Source organism: Scyliorhinus canicula, chromosome 10, assembly GCF_902713615.1.
Source record: "Scyliorhinus canicula chromosome 10, sScyCan1.1, whole genome shotgun sequence".
NCBI lineage: Eukaryota > Metazoa > Chordata > Chondrichthyes > Carcharhiniformes > Scyliorhinidae > Scyliorhinus > Scyliorhinus canicula.
The window spans coordinates 47,219,975-47,242,538 of record NC_052155.1 but is presented as its reverse complement, the minus strand read 5'-3'; the positions used below and the strand labels follow the sequence as shown (position 1 = coordinate 47,242,538).

The window sequence follows — 22,564 nt, the reverse complement described above, 5'->3', positions numbered from 1 at the left end:
ATTTCGCCTATGGTAGAAGATAAATATAAAAGTCATCAGCTGACTTTGAAAAGAACAAATGTTATGGCAGATTTGGAGTTTCGTATGTCTTTCTGGGTAGCCCATTATAGAAAGGGCAGTAAGAGCCATGGGAGAAGGACAGTGAAGGTTTACTGGAATCATATGAGGAAGCAGTTGTTACAATATAGAAAGATTTGAATATGGAGGCGGGCAGAAGAACCATTGCTGTAGTTGCATTGGCTATGTTCACACAGGTGACAACAGGACAATACAACAACTCCAGAGATCTGAAGAAGTGAAGAGGAGGGACATGACAAGTTGCAGAGGTGGAGAGGGCCATATGGGGCACAGAGGAAGGATTCAGTTGTCCCAGATAATAAAGAACATAAGGACTTGGTGAAAAAGATCTTGGGCTGGATTCTCCGCTCCCCGACATCGAAATCGTGTTCGGCGACGGGCGGAAAATCCGTTTTGGCCCCAAAATTGGGAGCGGCGCCAGTTTTTCAATTCTCTGCCCGCTGAAAATCAGCATGCACCGAGTATCTACAGCGTCAGGCCATTGCCTGAAGCCTGCCCTGCGATGCTCTGTTGCAAACCAGCCGAATTCCCAACGTTGTGGCTTACGTGTGCTCACACCGTCCGGGATCCTCGTGTGGCGGCTGTGGACTCAGCTCAGATGCTGCCACAGTCAGGGGAGGGCCGATCAGCGGGCAAGCGGTCCGGGGCAAGTGCGTGGCTGATGCGGGGAACTACTTTGGTGTCCAGGTTCACGGGCTGAGTCCGCCATGGAGCATGGCACGGCCACTGCAGGCCGCCGCCCTGCACATGCGTGGCTTCTGAACCGGAAGTGCTGGGGGCTGTATTGGCAGCTAGAGCTGCGAGCTCTATGATGGCTCCCTGCTAGCCCCCAGCAAAACAGGGAATCGGTGGCCTTTTGACGCCAGTAGTCCTGCCGTAAAAGACCACAGTTTTCACAACGGTGTCAGTGCTAAGTCTCAAAATCGAAGAATCCAGCCTCTTGTCTCACAAGATCAGGAGGTCGCATCAATGTGGGTGGAGATTAGGAAAAAAAAAGTCAGAAAATGCTGGTGGCAGTAGTTTATAGACCCCAGAAATAATCATACCATTGGACAGCGCTTTTAGCAAAAAATAATTGGAGACTGTATCAAAGTCAATATAATAATTGGAGGAGACTTCAGTCTTCATATAGACTGGACAACTGAAATTGGCAATTAGTCTGGAAGGTAAGTTTGCAGAAAGCTTTTGTGGCATTTTCCTACAATATATCATGGAACCAACGAGGCACAACGCTACCTTAGGTCCAGCATTGTATAATGAGACAGGTTTAAATAGTAATCTCATAGTAAAAGATCCTCGGCGGGGGGGCTCCAGTTCCAAACTAGAATTTTAAGCTTAGAGAGAGAGAGAGAGAGAGAGAGAGAGTGTCCTGGTTAATAGACTACAATGAATGGCGGTAAATGGCCAGAGGAAACATTTAAAGAAAGAATACAAAACGTTCAACTAAAATAGATTCCATTATAAAAAAAAATCCACAAGATCCATCCAAAGCTTACTGTGAAGTTAGGATTGTAAGAATGAAAAAGAGGCGTATAATATTGTAAAGAATAATAATAAACTGGAGGATTGGTAATGCTTTAGAAAACAGTAAAGGGTGATCAATAAGTTTTAAAATGGGAAAAAATATAATTGGCATAAATGAGCTAGGAATAGGTCACAGTAGTAGAATAGCTAAAGACAACAGCAGACGAAATCAAGGGAATGAAGAAATGGGAGGGATGTTAAACAGTTGAAGACATTGTTGCATATCAGACATTGCTGGTAGCTAAAGGGCTAATAACAGTGAGGAATGTAAAGTAATTAATATCAGCAGAGAAAAAGTAGTGGAGAAACACAAGGGTCTGAAAGCTGACAAATCCTCAGGTTCTGATGACCTGCAACCTCAGGCTCTAAAGGAGTTGGCTGAGAGATAGTAGATGCACTGGTTGTTATTTTCCTACATTCCCTATTCTAGAATGGTGCAAGTTGGTCAGAAGTTAGCAAATATAACTTTGTTGCTCAAGAAAGGAAGGAAAGAGAGAACAGGGAACTACAGGCCAGTTAGCCTGACATCAGTTGTGGTGAAAAAGCTGGAATCTATTATTAAGGAAGACTTAACAATACACTTGGAAAAACATAGTACACTCAGACAAAGTCAACATGGTTTTACGAAAGGGAAATTGTGTTTGCTAAATTTATCAGAGTTTCTTTGAGGATGTAACTGGTAGGTAGGTAAAAGAGAATCAATAAGTATAGTATACTTGGATTTCTAAAAGGTATTCAGTAACATGCCATACAAGATTAATAAGCAAGGTAAAGGTTCATAAAACTGGAGGAACACATTGGAATGGACAGAGGTTTGGTTATTTGGCAGGAAGCAAAGAGTGCAGATAAAGAGGACATTTTCAAGTTGGCAGGTTGTAACTAGTGGAGCTCCACAAGATTAGAGCTGGGGCCTCAGCTGTTTAAAAATCTATATATTGTGTGCTTAAGACAACCAGACCAAGAGTAGCCAGTTTGCTGGCAATACAAAGCTGTGTGAGGACATAGCGTATGGGAGGATGCAAAGGGGCTGCAATGATGGAGACACGGTGGCACAGTGTTTAACACTGTTGCCTCACAGCGTCAGGGACATGAGTTTGATTCAGAACTCGGGTGACTGTCTGCGTGGAGTTTGCAGTCTCTCCTCGTCTGCGTGGGTTTCCTCCGGATGCTCCGGTTTTCTCCGACAATCCAAAGACGTGCTGGTTAGATCGATTGGCCATGCTAAATTGCCCCTCAGGATTGAGTTGCGGGGTAGGACAGAGTTTGGGCCTAGGTAGAGTGGTCTTTCAGAGGCTCTGTGCAGACTCAATGGACCGAATGGCATTCTTCTGCGCTGTAGGGATTCTAGGAGATATGGGCATGTTAAATGAATGGGCAATAAGGTGACAGATGGAGGATAATTTGGGGAAGCATGTGGTAATTCACTTTGACCCTAATAATTCTAAGAGGAGACAAACCAAATTTATTTTTAAAAGATACGCAACATCATTCAGAGAAACTTGAGTGTACTTATACAAGGACACAGAAACTTAGCATACAGGTACAGTAAGCAATTAGGAAGGCAAGTGGCATGTTGGCCTTTATTGCAAGGGGACTGTAATGCAAAAACAAAGAAGTCTTGTTATAATTGTACATGGTTTTATTTAGACCATATTTTAGGAAAGATATGGGCATTGGATGTGGTACATCAAAGGTTTATTATATGGTTCCAGGATGAGAGGATTGTCCTACTAGGAAAGGATTAGAGGCTAAATAAATTGGACATATAAAATACAAGATTCTGAAGACAGGGAGACACAGAGGTCGTTTCCTGGAACACAGTCTCAGGGTAAGAGTCAATCATTTTAGGACAGAGATGGGGAGAAATTTCTTCACTATTGTAATTCTTTGGAATTGTCTATCCCAAAGAGTTGTGGATGATAGCTCATTACGTTTATTTAATGTAGGAGATGGACAGATTTTTGGTCTCTAAGAGAATCATGGGACTTCAAGAGCAGATGGGGAAGTGAGCTGAGGTCAAAGAAGGCAAGCAGGCTCGGGTGGGGGGCAATGGGCTACTCCTGTTCTGATTTCTTCTGTTCCGATGAAAACAACATTTGAGTCACAACCCTTCATTGTACTTAAAAAGGATAAAGTAAAACCATGTCGACTTTGTCTGAGTGTACTATGTTTTTCTAAGTGTATTGTTAAGTCTTCCTTCATAATAGATTCCAGCTTTTTCACCACAACTGATGCCAGGGAACTAACTCATACTTTTATATAATCTGTACATGTGATTTTTAAACATCCTTCAATTGCTTTATGTTACACTAAAGTGGAAAAATTCTGCATAAATCAAAACTCACCTTTGCATACTTGATCGCTTCGTTCAACTTGTCCAATGAACTTTGAAAGTAAGCAAGCTGCAATAATAGAAAATCCACATGATTTTATCATACCGCAGCCCAGACAGACAAACAATACACTAATTTAAACCCAAATACAAGCTCACTTCACAAATTCAAGGTGAAAATAATGAAGAAGAATACTTTCTACTCACTCTTTCTCCATATTTCTGTTGTTCTTCCGATTGCTTACCCATATGAAGCTGCAATAAAGTATAAAGAAAAGTCTTGAGACTGGCAATTACCAGGTGGAGCTAGAAAGCTCTGGCAACTAGAAACAAACAATAATTGTCAGAACTTCTGCGAAAAAACTATAATGCTAGACAACGACACTGATGTTTTTTTTTAAATCAGGTACTTCTTTCAGGTTTGGTGCCAAAGTGCATTTTGCCAGAGAAAACTTTCAACTGCACAAGATCTAAGTTACTATAGCCAGTACAGGAGTTCAACAGAAATGCCACGTGCAAACACTGTGACTTTGGAAAGATACAAAACAAACACATTCAGCTAGAGTTACAAAGGACAGAAAAATTCAGTAAGTAAGAGAATGGCACCAAAAGTACCAATTCATTCCTCCTTTGTGCCTGGAAGAGTTCAATTGAAACATTCAAGAGGACATTTGATGATTACTTGAACAGAAACATTATGCAGGGGTCCAGGGAAAATTCAGGGGAATGTCACCAAGTCATAATACTCATTTGGAGAGCCAGTGCAGGCATGATGGGCCAAATGGTCTCCTTCAGCATCTAACAATTCTTTGATTCTGTGAAGAACACAATACCTTCTGGTCCTAAGTTGGAGCGTGACAGTTGAATAGATATACAGAGACAAGTCTCATATTTTCATACATCGCTTAAAAGAATTTAGTATAATTATCTTTCACAGAAGTTCTCTCTTTACTTCCAACATATATATTGCAGAAATTTGAAGACACTCATTCAAAAACAGTGCCTTTTGAGTTCAATTGTCCGGTAGTTAAAGCACTAATTGTGTTATTCCACACAGACCAAAAAAGATTCCCCTACATTGATCCACAATTTGGCTCAGGCCAAGATGTCATTCATGACAGAATAACGCATTTTGACTGCTTGGGTGTACTCTTCAAAAACTGGTACTTCACTGAAGTGCAAGAGGCAGCAGGTCTTTTGGAATGAAATAGAAGAAAACTCAGAGGTGAGGATTGAACAGGAAAAGGGAAGCGTGTTCTTGGAGAACACCAGAAATTCAGAGTCTTACATTTTCCACAAGATTCTACTTACATGTGCGACTGCAGCATAGTAATAAATCTTCATTTGCACCAGCTTCTTCCAGTCTTTCTGAAATTTCCCAATAAGTGAAGCAGTCTCTGAGTTTTCCAGGGCACGACACGCTTCTTTATAATAATCAACCACCTGGCAACAATGCAAACTATAAATCTCTCATCCAGTCAGTATAATACCAAGATGCAACCTTTTCCTTGTCTTGTCAAATTTAAAACAAGTGAAATTTCTAAGAATGAAAACAAATACTTGTACATGCAGCCAAACTTGTTAGTTTTCCCTTCCTCCTTTAAGTCTGGACCAAACTGTTCTGAAGGTAGTTTTTAAACTCTTTAAAAAAAATAAAGTATCCAATTCTTTTTTGTTTCAATAAAGGACAATTTAGCGTGGCCAATCCACCTACCCTGCACATCTTTGGGTTGTGGGGGGTGAGAGCCATGCAGACACGTGAATGTGCAAACTTCACACGGTGACCCAGGGCTGGAATCGAAGCTGGGGTCCTTGGCGCCGCGAGGTAGCAGTGCTAACCACTGCGCCACCATGCCTCCGCAGGTACTTGTTAACTCAATAAACTAAAAGTAAGCTGTAGACTAAAGAAACTGGTGATGGGAGAAATTTTGGAGAAGATTCAAAGGCACTTACTCATCATGTCTTTTCAGAATTAAAATGAAGTTACTTGCTCCAGGTATTATCAAGACATCATTTGAAATAATTGTGAATAAGGCAAATCCAGAAATGTAGTATATCTGGAGTGCACCAGTCTGATCAAGATACAACATATAGGTCACATTCCCATAAAAAGGATGATGTACCGTGTCTGCATAGGTCTCACTCCCACAACCCAAAGATGTGCAGGCTAGGTGGATTGGCTACACTAAATTGCCCCTTAATTGGAAAAATTTATAACTGGATACACTAAATTTTTTTTATTTTTAAAAGGATGATGTTAAAGATTGCAGGCATCTCTATTATTAGTACTCAGTCTACTGAACTCATTGTGACTGGAAAAAAGACAACGGTGACACAACATGGTCATTACAACAAGAACAATACTGAGGTCGAAGTCGGAAATTTAATTGAGAATACAATTTCAAAAGTCACAAGTCTCAAACTGAAACGGTAGAGTAAGTTTTTAACACAATAGTTAAAAGAAAGGTTGTGGATCAGAAGATGGGAAAACTGACAATTTAGTGGAAGAGTCAAGAACAGCTCTCCTTGGAACTAGATTAAAAGATTTTTTTCACTACCCCTCTGAGATGTGGAACAGATTAACAGAAAAACTTCATCTCTAGGCAATCAACATCTTTAATAAAGAAGTTCCGTCAAAACTGCTGTGAGATAGATGAACAAATAGATTTGAGAGGTAACAAGATGTTTGGTTGGGATGAAAGAAATCCAAATTAGCAAATTTGGTTACAGGAGTGGGCTTTATGTATCCAATATTTCTTTAACTCTATGTTCTTGGAATAATGTAGAAATTGTTCCTCATCACAAAATTTATTCATTTTTTTTTAAACAAACAATTTTATTGAGGTATTTTAGGCATATAGAAACAGTGACATTGTACAGTACAAAAAAAAACTCAAGACACAAATTAAACATAGTGCAAACCACGGCTGTTGACGCAGGGACCTGCCTCAATATCCCCCTCCTCTATTCTCCCCCCCCTGCTGACGCTTACACCTCTGTGAAGAAGTCAATAAATGGTTGCCACCTTCGGGCAAACCCTGGTAGCGAACCTGTCAAGGCGAACTTGACGTCTCTAGGCCAAGAAAGCTCGCCATGTCCGATAGCCATACCTCAGCCCTCGGGGGCTTTGAGTCCCTCCATGCTAACAGTATTCGTCGCCGGGCTACCAGGGAAGCAAAGGCCAGAACGTCGGCCTCTCTCTCTTCCTCGACTCCCGGGTCCCCCGAACCCCCAAAGATTGCCACCTCAGAGCTCTTTACCACCCCAGTTTTCAATACCCGGGACACGACATCAGCGAATCCCTGCCAATACCCCCCGGGTTTAGGGCACGACCAGAACATATGTACATGGTTAGCCGGCCCTCCGGCGCATCTAGCACACTTGTCCTCCAGCCCGAAGAATTCGCTCAACCGGTCCACCGTCATGTGGGCCCGGTGGACGACCTTAAACTGGATCAGGCTGAGTCTGGCGCATGTTGCAGTCGTGTTTACTCTGCTCAGGGCTTCTGCCCAGACGCCATCCTCCATCATCATCCCCCCCTCGTCGCTGCTGCCTCGGTGTGCCCTGTCCACCACCGGCGGGTGCTGGAACACCTCATTCCCCAGCAACTTCTCAAAACATACCTTCCACATATACGGCAGCGTCTAGCCCAGGGGTGGGCAAACTTTTCCGTGCAAGGGCCACATTCAGAAATTCACAATTCACAAAGGGCCGCATAGTATATTAAGTAAAATAATTACTTCACCCGGTTATGATTCTGGGCGCCTCATATAGAACATAGAACAGCACAGAACAGGCCCTTCGGCCCTCGACGTTGTGCCAAGCAATGATCACCCTACTCAATTCAACGTATCCACCCTATACCAGTAAGTAACCCAACAGCCCCCCCGCATTAACCTTAAAAAAAATTTAAAAAAAAAAATTAAAAAAAATTTAAAAAAAAATTTTTTTTTTTTTTTTTTTTAATGACTTGGTGGGCCGCAGAAATACCTTTGGCGGGCCGCATGCGGCCCGCGGGCCGTAGTTTGCCCACCCCTGGTCTAGCCCCTCTGCCCCCTCCGGGAGGCCCACGATTCTCACGTTCTGCCGGCGAGATCTGTTGTCCAGGTCCTGCAGCCTTTCCAGAAGCACTTTTTGCTGGTCCCTCAGCCTCTGAATCTCCACATCTGCTACCGTTTGAAAGTCAGCCTGCTCCTCCACGGACTTCTCCAACTGCTGGAGCTTCTCAGCCTGATCATCCAGTCTTTTTTCCATCCAGTCAATCGACTTCTGTAGCGGCTCCAAGTTCTCGCTTCAGAGCCAAAAAGCCCTCCTGCATAGTCTGCAGCAGCTGCTCCATTGTGGGCTGGGCTGTCGGCTCGTTGCTCTGAACACCAGTCATGCTGGTCTCTCTCACAGCTTCCACTGTACCCTTACTCAACCACTTCTGCTGTTTACGGTCTCTCCGGCTTCTTAGATCCATACAATTCTGTATGGGTTCTGTGCACGAGTACTATTGCTTTCCAGTTCCAAACTCAAAAGCGCAAAAAAAGTCGGGGGAAAAGGTCCAAAAGTCCGACCTAAGCGGAAGCCACCAAATGTGCGACCTATTCCCTCATAGACGCCTCCGGAAGTGATCACAAAATTTTTCATAAAGAAACAACACTCAGTCCAATAAACATACAATATTAAGGCACATGGTTACACACCTGGGCACTGATTCTTGCTACTAGAAAACTTTTTCGATTGTCCAACATGGATTTTTCCAGCAGACACTCCTGAGCTTGTCCCTAAAGTAATGAAACAGCAGACAAGTGTGATCATTAAAAAATGTGGCATCTGTTCTGACATAAACCATTACATGAGCCATTAAGAAGTAATCCATTAATATAACTAAAAACAAGAATCATTTTGCAATTTGTCATTTGGGAATGCAGTTGATGAGGTGATTTCTTTAATTAATGCTATGTCTCTTAAATATGTACGGTATCAACACAATAAATCCATTTTCATCCATACCAGAGGGCAGCATGGTGGCACAGTGGTTAGCATTGCTGCCTATGGCGCTGAGGACCCGGGTTCGAATCCTGGTCCTGGGTCACTGTCCATGTGGAGTTTGCACATTCTCCCCGTATCTGCGTGGGTTTCACCCCCACAACCCAAAGATGTGCAGGTTAGGTGGATTGGCCACGCTAAAGGGGGCCTCACGGTAGCATGGTGGTTAGCATCAATGCTTCACAGCTCCAGGGTCCCAGGTTCGATTCCCGGCTGGGTCACTGTCTGTGTGGAGTCTACACATCCTCCCCGTGTGTGCGTGGGTTTCCTCCGGGTGCTCCGGTTTCCTCCCACAGTCCAAAGATGTGCGGGTTAGGTGGATTGGCCATGCTAAATTGCCCGTAGTGTAAGGTTAATGGGGGGATTGTTGGGATACGGGTTACGTGGGTTTAAGTAGGGTGATCATTGTTCGGCACAACATCGAGGGCCGAAGGGCCTGTTCTGTGCTGTACTGTTCTGTGCTTCTGTGCAGAGAGCGATATAATGGCTTTCAACAGGGGAAGTCCCTCTGCCAAACTTCACTGGTTGCCTGAGTTTCAGCAGTAACATCTTTGAAGAAAGATGGTCACTTCTTTATCATTGTTTGAGTCTAACTCTGTAGGCTTCTCCAGCCCTATGGCAACATCAGTTTCCTATTCAACATGCAGCTGAAGATCAATTCTGTATGGTCTCCATCACTAAAATAGCTTGCATAACAAATTACCCACCTTTGCCCCCCAATGCCTTTTACCTATAATTATTTTGTTTCCATCACTCCAAATAGTGTAGTTTTCCTCAGCGGTACTATCTTACTCGCCGCTCAGACTCTTGACCTCTTGTGCATTTCTACGCCCTTCACCAGACCACAGGTGGTCCTACATTCTTAAATTTCCTAGTTCTCCAGTGATTTTTTGTTTGTACTCATCTGCTTTGGGACATTGTTAGGCATGAAGACATTGCTTAATTACAAGTTACTTTTGTCACATGCACAGGGTTTACTCTCCATGATCTGGCTCAAATGTCTCTCACCATCACAACTGCCGGTATAGCCATCAAACTACTATGCCCCTGCATTCTAGAATTTGTTTGCAGCATCTGTATCGACATTCTGAAAGTTTACCATTTTGGCTGTTTATGATCACATTAACTAATCTCTCTCTTGCAGTTTAGTGGCCAGCAGTCTCCCTACAAAGAACTTTAAGACATTTGACTGCATGAAAGACACTTAAAAACTGTGCTCTGTTAATGAGACAGAATTTTAAATAAATCAGATGCAGCATTATGCCATTCAACGAGCTGAATTATTTTCAGATTCTGGCCAGATGTCCAACTAGAAACTGAAAATAAAATCCAGTTCCTTTTTCTAAATGGAGGTATTTTGCCAGCTAATGCACTTTGGCCAGGGTGAACTTGGATACCTTCTGCTTCCTCATAAAAAAACTTGAATAATCAAAGTGCAAATTCCTCCTGAACTTGTGCCTCATTAACATTGTCATTGCTGCAGGAACACCTCAACGAAAGTCAGCTGATGGGGTTGGTCACTTTCGTCACCTTCTCAGTGCTGGCATGTGCAATAACATAAATTCTCCTTTATAATTTCCTTCAATAGCCAGACATATACCATGATGGTTCAGTGACTTAACCACCTTCAGTTCCACTAAATTTTCCAGAATAAATTATTTTTCACAGCAACTTCATTGCAGTGTTAATATAAGCCTACTTGTGACAATAATAAAGATTATTATAATATCTCTTCATAATTGAGCATAGACTGTTTAACAAAAATAAAGGAAAGCCATGAGGCAAATCCAGATATAGGTATGAACAGATGTGATATTACGGCTCAAATGTGGCACTCCTCTCTATATTGTCAAATATTTACTCTAAGCATGTTGACACCTATTAAACAGTAGAATGTTCAACACAGTCAGCATTTTTATGATTATATTGCAGTCGCTAGTTGGTTTATATTTTTTGTAAGACCCAAACTCATAATTAAGATACCTAGGTTTTGTACAGCATCATTAAAAGAACACATCAAACCTCTGTTTACACAACATTGTATCTGTCTCGGACCTTTACTAGCATTGCCAACTTGCCGTGGAGGAAAGGCTCGAATGGTCTGTTGTTCGCAAGAGCAATGCCTTTGGGAGTCTTACAGGGTCACCCATGACAGAGGAGAGGAACCAAGACGCAATCCAAAACAACAGCGGATCAGGAAGATGATACATTTATGGTGTCAACGGTTGCAAAAGGGGATGAAGGCTGCAGCAGTAGCGGGATTCCCCCAGTCGCCAAGGAACCTATGCCACTGGAACTAGATCTACCCTCTGTCAAAGACCATGTCTGCTGATGTGCAATGGTATACCCACATTAAAAGATGCCGTGTCTGAAGAAATCCCAACTCGCCGTCAAAGATGATCTTGGACTCCCATCAAGCATGGATGAAGTCGAAGTCACCATTAAACACATGAAGAATGGAAAAGCCGCAGAAGTGGATGGGATCCTAGCAGAGATTTTCAAACTTTGAGAAGAGTTTCCCCATCATCTCCATCAGCTGTTGCTGAAACTCTGGGATGGAGAAGAAATTCTTACCGACCTCAGGAATGCCGTCATCATCACTATCTTCAAGGAAAGAGAAAGCGGACTGTGGGAACTACCGAGCAACCTCCCTACTCTCCATCGCCGGGAAAATCGTTGCCTGAATCCTCATTAGCTGCCTTCTCCCGGTCTCTGAAAAAATCCTTCCGAAAAGCCATTATAGCTTCTAACCGAACCATGGAACAATGGACATGATTCTGCACTGCTTAGCAACAAGAGAAATGCCAGGAGCATCATCAACCATGCCACATGGCCTTCATCGAACTGACCAAGGATTTTGATTCATTTGTCAGGAAGTGCTGAGGAAGACCTTGTCAAAGGCCAGCTGTCAAGAGAAACTCATCACCACCTTCCGACTCTTCCATGACATGATGCCAGCTACAGTCCTCACAGAGAGAAATAAGACTGCAACCTTAGAAGTCAATGCTGGAGTCAAGCAGGGATGAGTCATCGCCCCCACACTTTTCTCCATCTTCATCGCCACAATCCTTCACCTTGCCAAGAACAAGCTTCCTAGTGGAGTGGACATTGTCTACAGGGTGGATGGAAAACATTTCAACCTCAACCAGTTGATATCCAAAATGAAATTACACTGACATCGCTCGTGGAACTTCAGTATGTGGATGACATCATCATTTCCACTCTCTCACAAAGGAATGCCCAAGCCATGTTTGACACATTCGTGGAAGCATACCAAGGATCTGTCTCAGCCTCAACCTCTAGAAGACTCAAGTCCTTTACCAACCGGCTCCAGAGCAAGATCCAGTCTCTCCCTCCATCAAGATCAAAGGAGCAACCCTACCAAATGTGGAACATTTCCCATGCCTGGGGTGCCACCTCTCCTCCAAGGCTGATATCGATGCGGAGATCCAACATCGTAGCGAATCTGCGAGCGCCTCCTTTAGACGCCCAAGGGCGAGAGTCTTTGATGCCTGCAACATCCATGCTGACACACCAAGATCCTAGTGTACAAGGTGGTGACCCTCCCAACCCTTGAATCTGTCTTAGATACTTGGACTATGTACAAACGCCACCACAAGGCCCTGGAGAGGTACCATCAACGCTGTCTGAGACAGATTCACCAAATCAGCTGGGGGGAAACGTGTTACCAACATCAGTGTCCTTGAAGGAGGCAAGAGCACCAGCATCGAGGCCTTGATCATCCGAAACCAACATGGGTTGGCCATGTGCATAGGATGTCATAGTCCTGATTGCCAAAGCAAATCTTCTTTGCCCAGCTCAAGAGAGGCTTCCGAACAAGAGGATGGCAGAAGCAGTTCAAAGATACCCTAAGGCATACCTCAACATAGATGACAACACCTGGGAGACCCTAGCTCAGAAGAGACCTACTTGGAGGAATCTCCTAATTGAAGGGACACAATTCTTCGAGGACACCTGATGGCAGAGGAGGCTCAGCGATCTAGAGTCCAAGGACCAATGGGAAACACGTGCCACGGTACGGTCAAAGATGTGACTCTAGGATCTGGCTCATCAGCCATGCAAGTACCCATGACCAGTAATACTGAGTTTCTTAGGTGGATAATCGTACTAGATAACGAGTGATCAACGAAGAAAGCGATGATGACAACTGCCTGGTTAATTAGTTCCTTTCCATCAACACATTTTGCCCTGGCCCCAAATCTGCTTTTCTGCTGTGGAAAGGAGAATACAGGACCAATAGGCAGATAAAACATGATAGCACTAATTGCAAAACGCATAATTTTCCAAGGTTCTATACATTGTAAGAGACAAAATAATCATATATTATGTGACATACCACAATAGTGTGACACAAACTCCCCCCCCGCGCCAACCATCTCTCCAGCAGGTGCCAACTAAGATAAGCTAATGCAATGCAGACTTAGAAAGAAACCTCCAGCATCTGGACTGCATGGTTTAGTTCCACATTGCATTACCAGTTCAGCAACGGGGAGGTGGTAGAAGGCAGCTTTGCAAAACTTTAATCGGCAACTTGAATCGTGCCCTTACCAGCATGAGGTTAATGTTTAGATTGAGGATTTGATGGCTCATGTCTACACTGTAAGAGTGACTGAAGTGATCCCGTAGGTAGGAGAATGCTCCCGCTGAACACTGAAAGTGTGTACAAGAAACCTTCATTCCCTGCAAAGAAGGAACAGATATACAGTGACTGGATTGTCTTTAAACAAAAAATCATCAACGGCAAAAATGGTGAGAATAGCTCATTTTGCAGCTACTTTATTATATTATTACCCACCTCCTCAGTCACCCTGTTATCCACAGCTCCAAGCATTGAATGAAGGGCCCCTGGGAGAATAAAAAGCATCAACAATTCAATAATCTACTAATGCAGAGAATTGGCTTTTGCAGGTGCAAGCCACAGAATGATTCATGTTGGAATTTGAAAAGGGCTCCATCAAGCCAAATGGTAAAATGCAGTTAACTGTTCCCAAAATGAATGGTTTGGAATATAATTATGGAGCTTAGCCTAAATCACTTGTATATACTTTGTGACGTCCTAATTTCTTTTTAAAAGTCTGCATCAGTCATTTTTGGGAGGGACAAGGTGGATAGTACAAAGAACACTCAGGATCGATGACACAGCGATTCTATGCCGGTGTTTATACACCACACGAGCCTCCTCCCATTTTTTCTCATAGAGGCGATTCAGACTGAATATGATAATCTAGCACCACAAGCATGAAGTTATCAATCCACTGTTCATTTGACATTTATCTATAGCAGCAAACTACTTAATCAATTAGACTAATAATGAAGAGGAGTCTGGTCTAGTAATTCAACAAATGTGACTTCAAAATTCCCAATTGGTTTTTAAAAAGTTTTGAACTTAAAACAAAAGCTAGACCGTTAAGTAGCGATAAAGCTATTGAATTGTCGTAAAAACCAAACTACTTTATTAATGTCCTATATATGATTCTAATTACATACATGATTGACTCTTACCTCCCCTTAAAAGTGGCCAAGTACGACACAGTTTATTAAACTATATGCTACTTTCTCAAAGGCAAGAAATCCCAGGCTCGCAAGTGATGTTAAGATTATAAAAGTTAATTTAAAAAGCAAGATGTAGGAATTTAAAAGTAACACTTATTTAACAAGTGAAAGTAGAAGCTAAAAAGTTATTGTTGCAAATGCAATTTTTAAAAATGTTTTCAGGGGCGAGAATAAAAGATTATCGCCTCAGGCATTTTGTTGTACAAGCCTATAACTGAATAATTATAACTACTTACCCAGATTATATAGAATACAGGCCTGTTCATAGCAAATCTCATCAATAGTTACTGTCTTGCCAGAAAAAATCTCGGTCCTGTAATTTCAGCAAACACACCAGGTTGTCACTACATACATCCCATTAATTCTAACTGATTAATACAGCACAGCAGACTGAAGATCAATGTGAACTGAGAAGGCTTGAATAGTTCATACTTAAGATGATTAGTGCTTATAGTGGGCGTGCTGTTCCTAGATGGGCAGTTTACCACTCGAGAGGAAAAGTCAAGTTCATTCAGATATCTCCAAGTTGGTAACTTTGCGAGACGGATTTTCCTGACATTCCCCATGGCACCGCCAACATCTCTAATGGAAGGGGTCCTTTCGTTCGCGGGGTCAGAGGAAGGGGGCACTTCTGGTATTTATGGATGGATGTCAGAAGATTCGGTGTCAGTGGAGAGGGTTACGGTTAGGTGGGAGGAGTTGGGGTCCATATTGGATGATGATGCGTGGAGTGAGGCCCTTCACAGAGTGAACGTCATATCCTCGTGCACAAGGCTTGGTTTGATCCAACTTAAGTAGTTTTTAGGGTGTACATGGCCAACTTCAGAATGAGTCGCTTCTTTTTCAGGGTGGAGAACAGGCGCGAGCGCTGCTCAGGAGGTCTGGCTAACCACGTGCACATGTTCTGGTCTTGTCCCAAGCTAGTGGGTTTTTGGGTCTCCTTCTTTAGCATCATGTCAGCGATTCTGAAGATTGAGCTATATATATTTATTAGGTTTTTTTCCCCCCATTTCGCGACAAATAACAATGATGCAAAATGGGTACAGACAGAACTCAAGTTATTGCCAGTGTAAATACAAGCAAAACAATAAATAACAGATTCAGAACTTCAGAAGATGTCAGTTGAGGAACCAGAACATCTAATTTAAATAGAAGATACCACAGTGAGGAGGGCAGCATGGTGGCGCAGTGGGTTAGCACTGCGGCCTCACAGCGCCGAGGTCCCAGGTTCGATCCTGGCTCTGGGTCACTGTCCGTGTGGAGTTTGCACATTCTCCCCGTGTTTGTGTGGGTTTCGCCCCCACAACCCAAAAAAAGATGTGCAAGCTAGGTGGATTGGCCACGCTGAATTGCACCTTAATTGGAAAAAAAATGAATTGGGTACTCTAAATTTATATTGAAAAAAATATACTGATACAGAAGGATAACATGACAGGTTGCACACCCCAAAGTATAGCGATTTATAATAATAAGAATCTTTATTGTCACACATTAACACTGCAATGAAGTTACTGTAAAAAGCCCCTAGTCAGCACATTCTGGCGCCTGTTCGGGTACACAGAGGGCGAATTCAGAATGTCCAAATTACCTAACAGCACATCTTTTGGGACTTGTGGGAGGAAACCGGAGCACCCGGAGGAAACCCACACAGACACAGGGAGAACGTGCAGACTCCGAATAGACAGTGATCCAAGTCGGGAATTGAACCTGGGATCCAGTGCTAACCACTGTGCTACCGTGCCACCCATTTAGACCATTTAAGATTAATTAAGTTGAAATAAGAGGAATTCACTCATGGAAAGCCCAGCAAAAGCAAGTCAGCCAAAGTGGCGCCTATCAATTTAAGATAGGAGTCCTATACTTTATAGAACAGATGTCAAAGGTTCCATGGGGATGCATTCCATAATCAGCCAATGGCAGTGTTGGATAGAAGGACATGTCACTAATCCAGGAGCATAGTCTTATGAGTAGCAACGGTCAGAATATTATATAGCCTTATTTCATTAGAAGCCGTGATTCTTCCGTCTGGGAGACTCAACGAGAAATAGGCTTTCTCAAAAATCCTCTCCAGTTCCCAGACCATACCTGACCAATAGGATTGAATCTTGACATAGGCCCGTAGATAATGTGTATCGTCGCCATCGACTACCATGCACTTTAGGCACGATGGGGTAAATCAGGAAGACTAGGCGTAATATAAATACAGTGTAGTACCTTAAACTTCATCTTATTGCAAAGTAAATTTACCTCTATAGTCCCATATGTTACCCCACGTTTCTTCATCAATCTTGATAGCCAAGTCCTTTTCCCCGCTAGGCATGGAACATGGTGATGCAGGCCTTGGAGTTCAAAACATTATAGAACTTGCTAATCAATTGTTTCGGCTTCACAGAATTCAGGATTTGTTCCACCAGAGAAATTGAGGAGTCAAACCACAGAAGTCTTGTGAAGGATAAAGTCTCTAAGCTGTTAATACTTAAAAAAGGATCGTCTTAGGATGCCAAATTGCTGACATAGCTACTGAAAGGATGACAAGGTGGCATCTCTGAGCATGCCTCCACCTCTCACGGTCAATTAGACAGGGTGGAAAGTCTGGACTGCCCTTGATAGGCGAGAAAGCGGAAGTCAGTTTAGATCTCCCTTTTAGTTGGTGTACCAACCTCCAAGAGTATTATTAATAATAGGATTATCACACTTAGGAGAGCCTGCCTTAATATCACCATAAAACAACAAGGGGCGAAATTCTCCGGTGACTGTCGCAATGCCCGGGACCTGGCGCCAAAAACGGCGCTTATGACTCTGGTGTCGGGCCCCGCGAAACATTGCGTATTCTCCGGGCCCGAATGGACCAGCAGCAGCGTTACGCCATTCACATCGGTGTCACCTGATGACGTCGGGCGACGTAATCAACGTCTCACTCTGTGATCTCTCTCCCAACCCACCGGCACTCGCACTCTGTGATCTCTCTCTCCCTCTCCCCCCCAACCCACCGGCACTCACACTCTGTGATCTCTCCCTCCCCCCCCCCCCCCCCCCCCCCCTTCGGGCCTGTCACCCACCTCCACGATGAACGGCGTCAACCATCAGCACTGGTTGACACCGTTAAATACCTGTTGTGATTAACGCCGACGTGACCAGTGGCCAGAAACCCGTAGCCTCCCGCCGGCCCCCGCCATTCTCCGAGGCGGGCGGCGGGATTGGCAGCACGCCGACGTTGTGCGGGCGGGAGAATTCTGGACATGGCGGGGGCGGGATTTCCGGCGGCCCCAGGCGGTTCTCCAACCCTGCTGGGGGTTGGAGAATTTCGCCCAAGACCTGTAGATGGAAAATGGACTTATTCTGCTTCAATTTAAAGCACCTAAACTAGTCTTTGATGAGTCTTAGGTGAGAGGCCTCTTTTTGTTCCAAATAAATGCACTAATCATTCCATTAATTTCTAGCTGACAAAGTAATCAGCTTTTGCAAATGATATAACGATCTGGGCAATACGTTCATTTTAATTAGAGCAATTCTCCCAAGCCATGAAATTGGGAGTGCCGACCACCAAGCAAGATCCCATCTTATAGCCACAATCTGGGCAGCACGGTAGCATGGTGGTTAGCATAAATGCTTCACAGCTCCAGGGTCCCAGGTTCGATTCCCGGCTGGGTCACTGTCTGTGTGGAGTCTGCACGTCCTCCCCGTGTGTGCGTGGGTTTCCTCCGGGTGCTCCGGTTTCCTCCCACAGTCCAAAGATGTGCGGGTTAGGTGGATTGGCCATGCTAAATTGCCCATAGTGTCCTATAAAGTAAGGTTTAAGGGGGGGGGGGGGGGTTGTTGGGTTACGGGTATAGGGTGGATATATGGATTTGAGTGGGGTGATCATTGCTCGGCACAACATCGAGGGCCGAAGGGCCTGTTCTGTGCTGTACTGTTCTATGTTCTATCAATTGGGGAATTTGGCCCCATATAACTGTCTGAAAGAATGAGTAATGGAGACCTCACGATATTTAAATCCCATGGGGACCATTTAATGGGGAAATTAGCAAAGGTTTAGACCCCAGTCCCCCCACTGGCCTGGCCTCAGACTTAGCAAAAAAATGTTTTGTTTTCAATTTAGAGTACCCAATTCATTTTTTCCAATTAAGGGGCAATCTAGTGTGTTCAATCCACCTACCCGACACATCTTTTTGGGTTGTGGGTGCGAAACACACGCAAACAGGGGAGAATGTGCAAACTCCACATGGATAGTGACCCAGAGCCAGGATTGAACCTGGGACCTCAGCGCCGTGAGGCAGTAATGCTAACCACTGCGCCAAAGTGCTGCCCTAGACTTATCAAAATTAATCTTGTAACCAGAAAGGCACTAAAACTTTTCACCAATCCAATAATGGCAGGGACCAAGGCACCAGAATTCAACACGAACTAAAAAAAAAAATTGGTACTCTAAATTTATTTTTAAAAATAATTCAACACGAACAGCAGCACAGCGTCCTCATTAAGCATGATCTTGTGTTACTTCATCCCACTCAATGGCCAGTGCAAGCAACAAGAGGGACAGAAGGCGGCCCGGCCAATCCCCCTCTGAAGCCCAATGTTTGACAACCTTAAACCAATTGTGAGCACTGTTACTATAGGTCTATGATTCAATAATTGAATTCACTTAACATAATCCTCCCCAATCCAAAACCTCACAATGTATAAACCAGTCATTTCCACTCAACTCGGTCAAAAGCTTTCTCTGCATCTAAAGAAATAATGATCCCATCAAGTGTACGCTTCTGAAAAGCCTACATCACTTCAACTGCCTTCTGATGTTATTACTCAAAAATCTTCCCCTAATAAACCCAGTTTGGTCCTCTCGCATATTTGTTGGAAGGATGTCCTCCAGCCTTTCGGCCAGAACCTTAGATAGCAGTTTCAAGTGAACATTTAGAAGAACTATTGGCTTATAGGAGGCACACTCCGCTGGGATCTTGCCCACCTTCAAAATCAAAGAAATATTAGCCTCACGTAGAGTCAGTGGCGATATCCTCGACTCAAGAGTGACAATACATACCCACCCAAGGATTGAACAGCAAATTCTTAAACGCCCTATAAATCTCACAGCCAAAGCCACTCGGTCCAGTGCTTTACCTGGCTGAAGCTCTTCCTAAGAAAGAGCATTGGCTTTCCAGGATCTCCGGGAGGTTCAAGAAAAGAAATGCTTCATACCCACCAATTCATCACCAGATACCCGCCAACTCATCACCAGATTGCCCAGACATGTATAATCCTGCATAGAATTCCTTAAAAGCCCCATTTATCTCCACTGTCTTCATAATCCTTGCTCTTCCCTTTTGAGAGAGCTGACTGGTGGTGATTTAACCCAGCATTATTACCACAGCTGAATTTCCCAGCATCAACATCTGATCAGTAATTTAACTGGACCAACCATATAAATGCTATAGCTACAAAAGTAGACCAGAGGCTGGGTATTTTCCAATATGTAACTCACCTCCTGACTCCCCAATACCTGCCCTCCATCTAAAAGATACAAGTCAGGAAATTGATGGAATATTCCCCATTTTCCTGAATGAGCACAGCTCCAAAAACACTCAAGCAGTTTGAGACCATCCAGGACAAAACATCTCACTTGATTGGCACCTCATTCATCACCTTAAACATTCACTTCATCCATCAATGGTCTTCAGTGGCAGCAGTGCACCATCTACAAGATAAAATGCAGCAACTTGCCAAGGCTCCTTTGACAGCACCTCCCAAACCCACAACTGCTATCGACTAGGGCGACAGGCACACACTCATCCTGACTTGGAATTTCTTTTTTTTTCCAAATATATCGTCATTCTTTCAGTGTTGCTGTGTCAAAATTCTTGACTGTCCATGACATCAAGGCAGCTGTTACCTAAATGTGACATCAAGGAGCCCTAGCAAAACTGAATTCAATTCAAGGGCCAAACCTTCCACAGGTTGGAGTCATCCCTGCACAAAGAAAGACGATTGTGGTTGTTGGAGGTCAAACATCTCAGTTCCAGGACATTGCTGCAGAGATCCTTAAGGTGGCACCCTAGACCCAACCATCTTCAGCTGCTTCATCAATGACCTTCCCTGTATCATATGGTCAAAAGTGGGAATGTACACTGATAATTGCGCCATATGCAGTACCATTCGCAAGTCCTCATATGTTGAATCAGTACATGCCCATATGTAGGGAGACTTGGACAACATTCAGACTTGGAACGATAAGTGGCAAGTAACGTTTACAACACACACGTGCCAGGCAATGACCATCGCCAACAAGAGTGAATCGAACCATCATCCCTTGACATTCAATGGTGTTACTATTGCTGAATCGTCTAAATCGCTGGCTTTGAAAGCAGACCAAGGCAGGCCAGCAGCACGGTTCAATTCCCGAACCAGCCTCCCCGAACAGGTGCTGGAATGTGGCGACTAGGGGCTTTTCACAGTAACTTTGTTTGAAGCCTACTCGTGATAATAAGCGATTTTCATTTCATTTTCATTTCATTACCATCCTGAGGGTTACCATTGACCAGAAACTGACTGGACAAGGCAGACAATATTGTGGCTACATAAGATGATCAAAAGCTGGGAACTCTGCAGCAAGTAACCTAATACTTGGCTGCCCAAAGCCAGTTCACTATTACCAAGGCATAAGTCAAAAGTACGATGTGCGGAATCTGCATGTTCTCCCAGTGTCTGTGTGGGTTTCCTCCGGGTGCTCCGGTTTCCTCCCACACGTCCTGCAAGACATGCTATTAGGTAATCTGGACATTCTGAATTCTCCCTCTGTGTACCCGAACAGGCACCGGAATGTGGCAACTAGGGGCTTTCCACAGTAACTTCATTGCAGTGTTAATGTAAACCTACTTGTGACAATAAAGATTATATCCTCCACTTGCCTGGATGAGTGCAGTTCCAGCAAGACTTAAGAAGCTCAACATATAAAGGACCCGGCAGTCCGGACAATCAGCACCCATTCTTCAGGTTGTGCATTCTCCCCCTCCAGTATTGGCACATAGTGACAACATTGAGTATAGTCTACAGGCTGCACTGCAGCAACTTGACAAGGCTCCTATGACAGCACCTTCCAAAACCATGACCTCTATCACCTAGAAGGGCACACTAACACCTTCAAGTTCTCCTCCAAGCCACGCATCATCCTGATTTGGAATTATAGCACCATTTCCACTGTAACTGGGTGAAAAATATAGAATTCGCCCCCTAACAGCTTTGAGGGTGTAGATACACTAGATCGACTTTAGCAATTTAAGATGGCAGCTTACCATCATCTTCTATCAAACAATTCTTTCAGGCATTAAAGTCCTGGCCTTGCCAATGATCGTCAAATTTCAGAAAAATCAAACAAACAAAAAGTCCGCGAGCTAATCTAAGAGCAAGACAGCAAAAGAGCAAAAATTAGCTACAGCATATTTGGGCTACAGACGTTTTTTATTTAAATTAATCAAGGTTGCCACTTCTAAACTTTATCTGCTGATCCTTGCTGAAAAGTGGAAGTGAGTATAGGACTGGACATGGCTATGAGAGTCTCCATTCAACGGGGAACTAGATCCCAGCAGAAGGCAGGGCCTTCAAGCGCAGAGAAATCAAAAGAAACAAAAGTCCTGGAAGGAAAAACTAATCTTACCATGTAACCGGGGCAGCTGCCTCTTCTCCTGACCCCATGGGAATGCGACTCTGCAGATAGTGAAGCTGGCCAAAGTACTTCCTCAATGTACTGCATCCTTCAAAGTCTCTTGTAACATTCACAGCACTCTGCAATAGAATATCATTGGTTCAATTACCACCGGACAATTTTTTTTTGAAAAACATTTTATTGAGGCATTCCTATATACACATCAAACACACCCACCCCACCGCCCCGGGCCATCTCCAGGCAAACCTCTCCATAGACCCTCTTAAAGCGAACTTCATCTTCTCCAGCCTGAGGAACCAAGTTGCTCACCCAAACCCCCGGTTTCAGTGGCCACGATTCCCACCATTCCAATAAGATCTGTCTACGGG

At 43.8% G+C, this 22,564-nt stretch overlaps 1 protein-coding gene across 2 annotated transcripts in view; it reads right to left on the bottom strand.

The window, feature by feature from the left end:
- Positions 1 to 22,564, bottom strand: part of ptpn23a (protein tyrosine phosphatase, non-receptor type 23, a) — a 117,426-nt gene that overhangs the window by 66,435 nt on the left and 28,427 nt on the right. For both annotated transcript variants that reach the window (XM_038808855.1, XM_038808854.1), the window contains exons 3-10: positions 22,188 to 22,315; positions 14,779 to 14,855; positions 13,785 to 13,834; positions 13,538 to 13,669; positions 8,623 to 8,703; positions 5,246 to 5,377; positions 4,142 to 4,189; positions 3,948 to 4,004 (exon numbers count right to left, since the gene is read on the bottom strand). In XM_038808855.1, the coding sequence (XP_038664783.1) occupies positions 3,948 to 4,004; positions 4,142 to 4,189; positions 5,246 to 5,377; positions 8,623 to 8,703; positions 13,538 to 13,669; positions 13,785 to 13,834; positions 14,779 to 14,855; positions 22,188 to 22,315 (705 nt within the window). The remainder of the gene's footprint in view (positions 1 to 3,947; positions 4,005 to 4,141; positions 4,190 to 5,245; positions 5,378 to 8,622; positions 8,704 to 13,537; positions 13,670 to 13,784; positions 13,835 to 14,778; positions 14,856 to 22,187; positions 22,316 to 22,564) is intronic.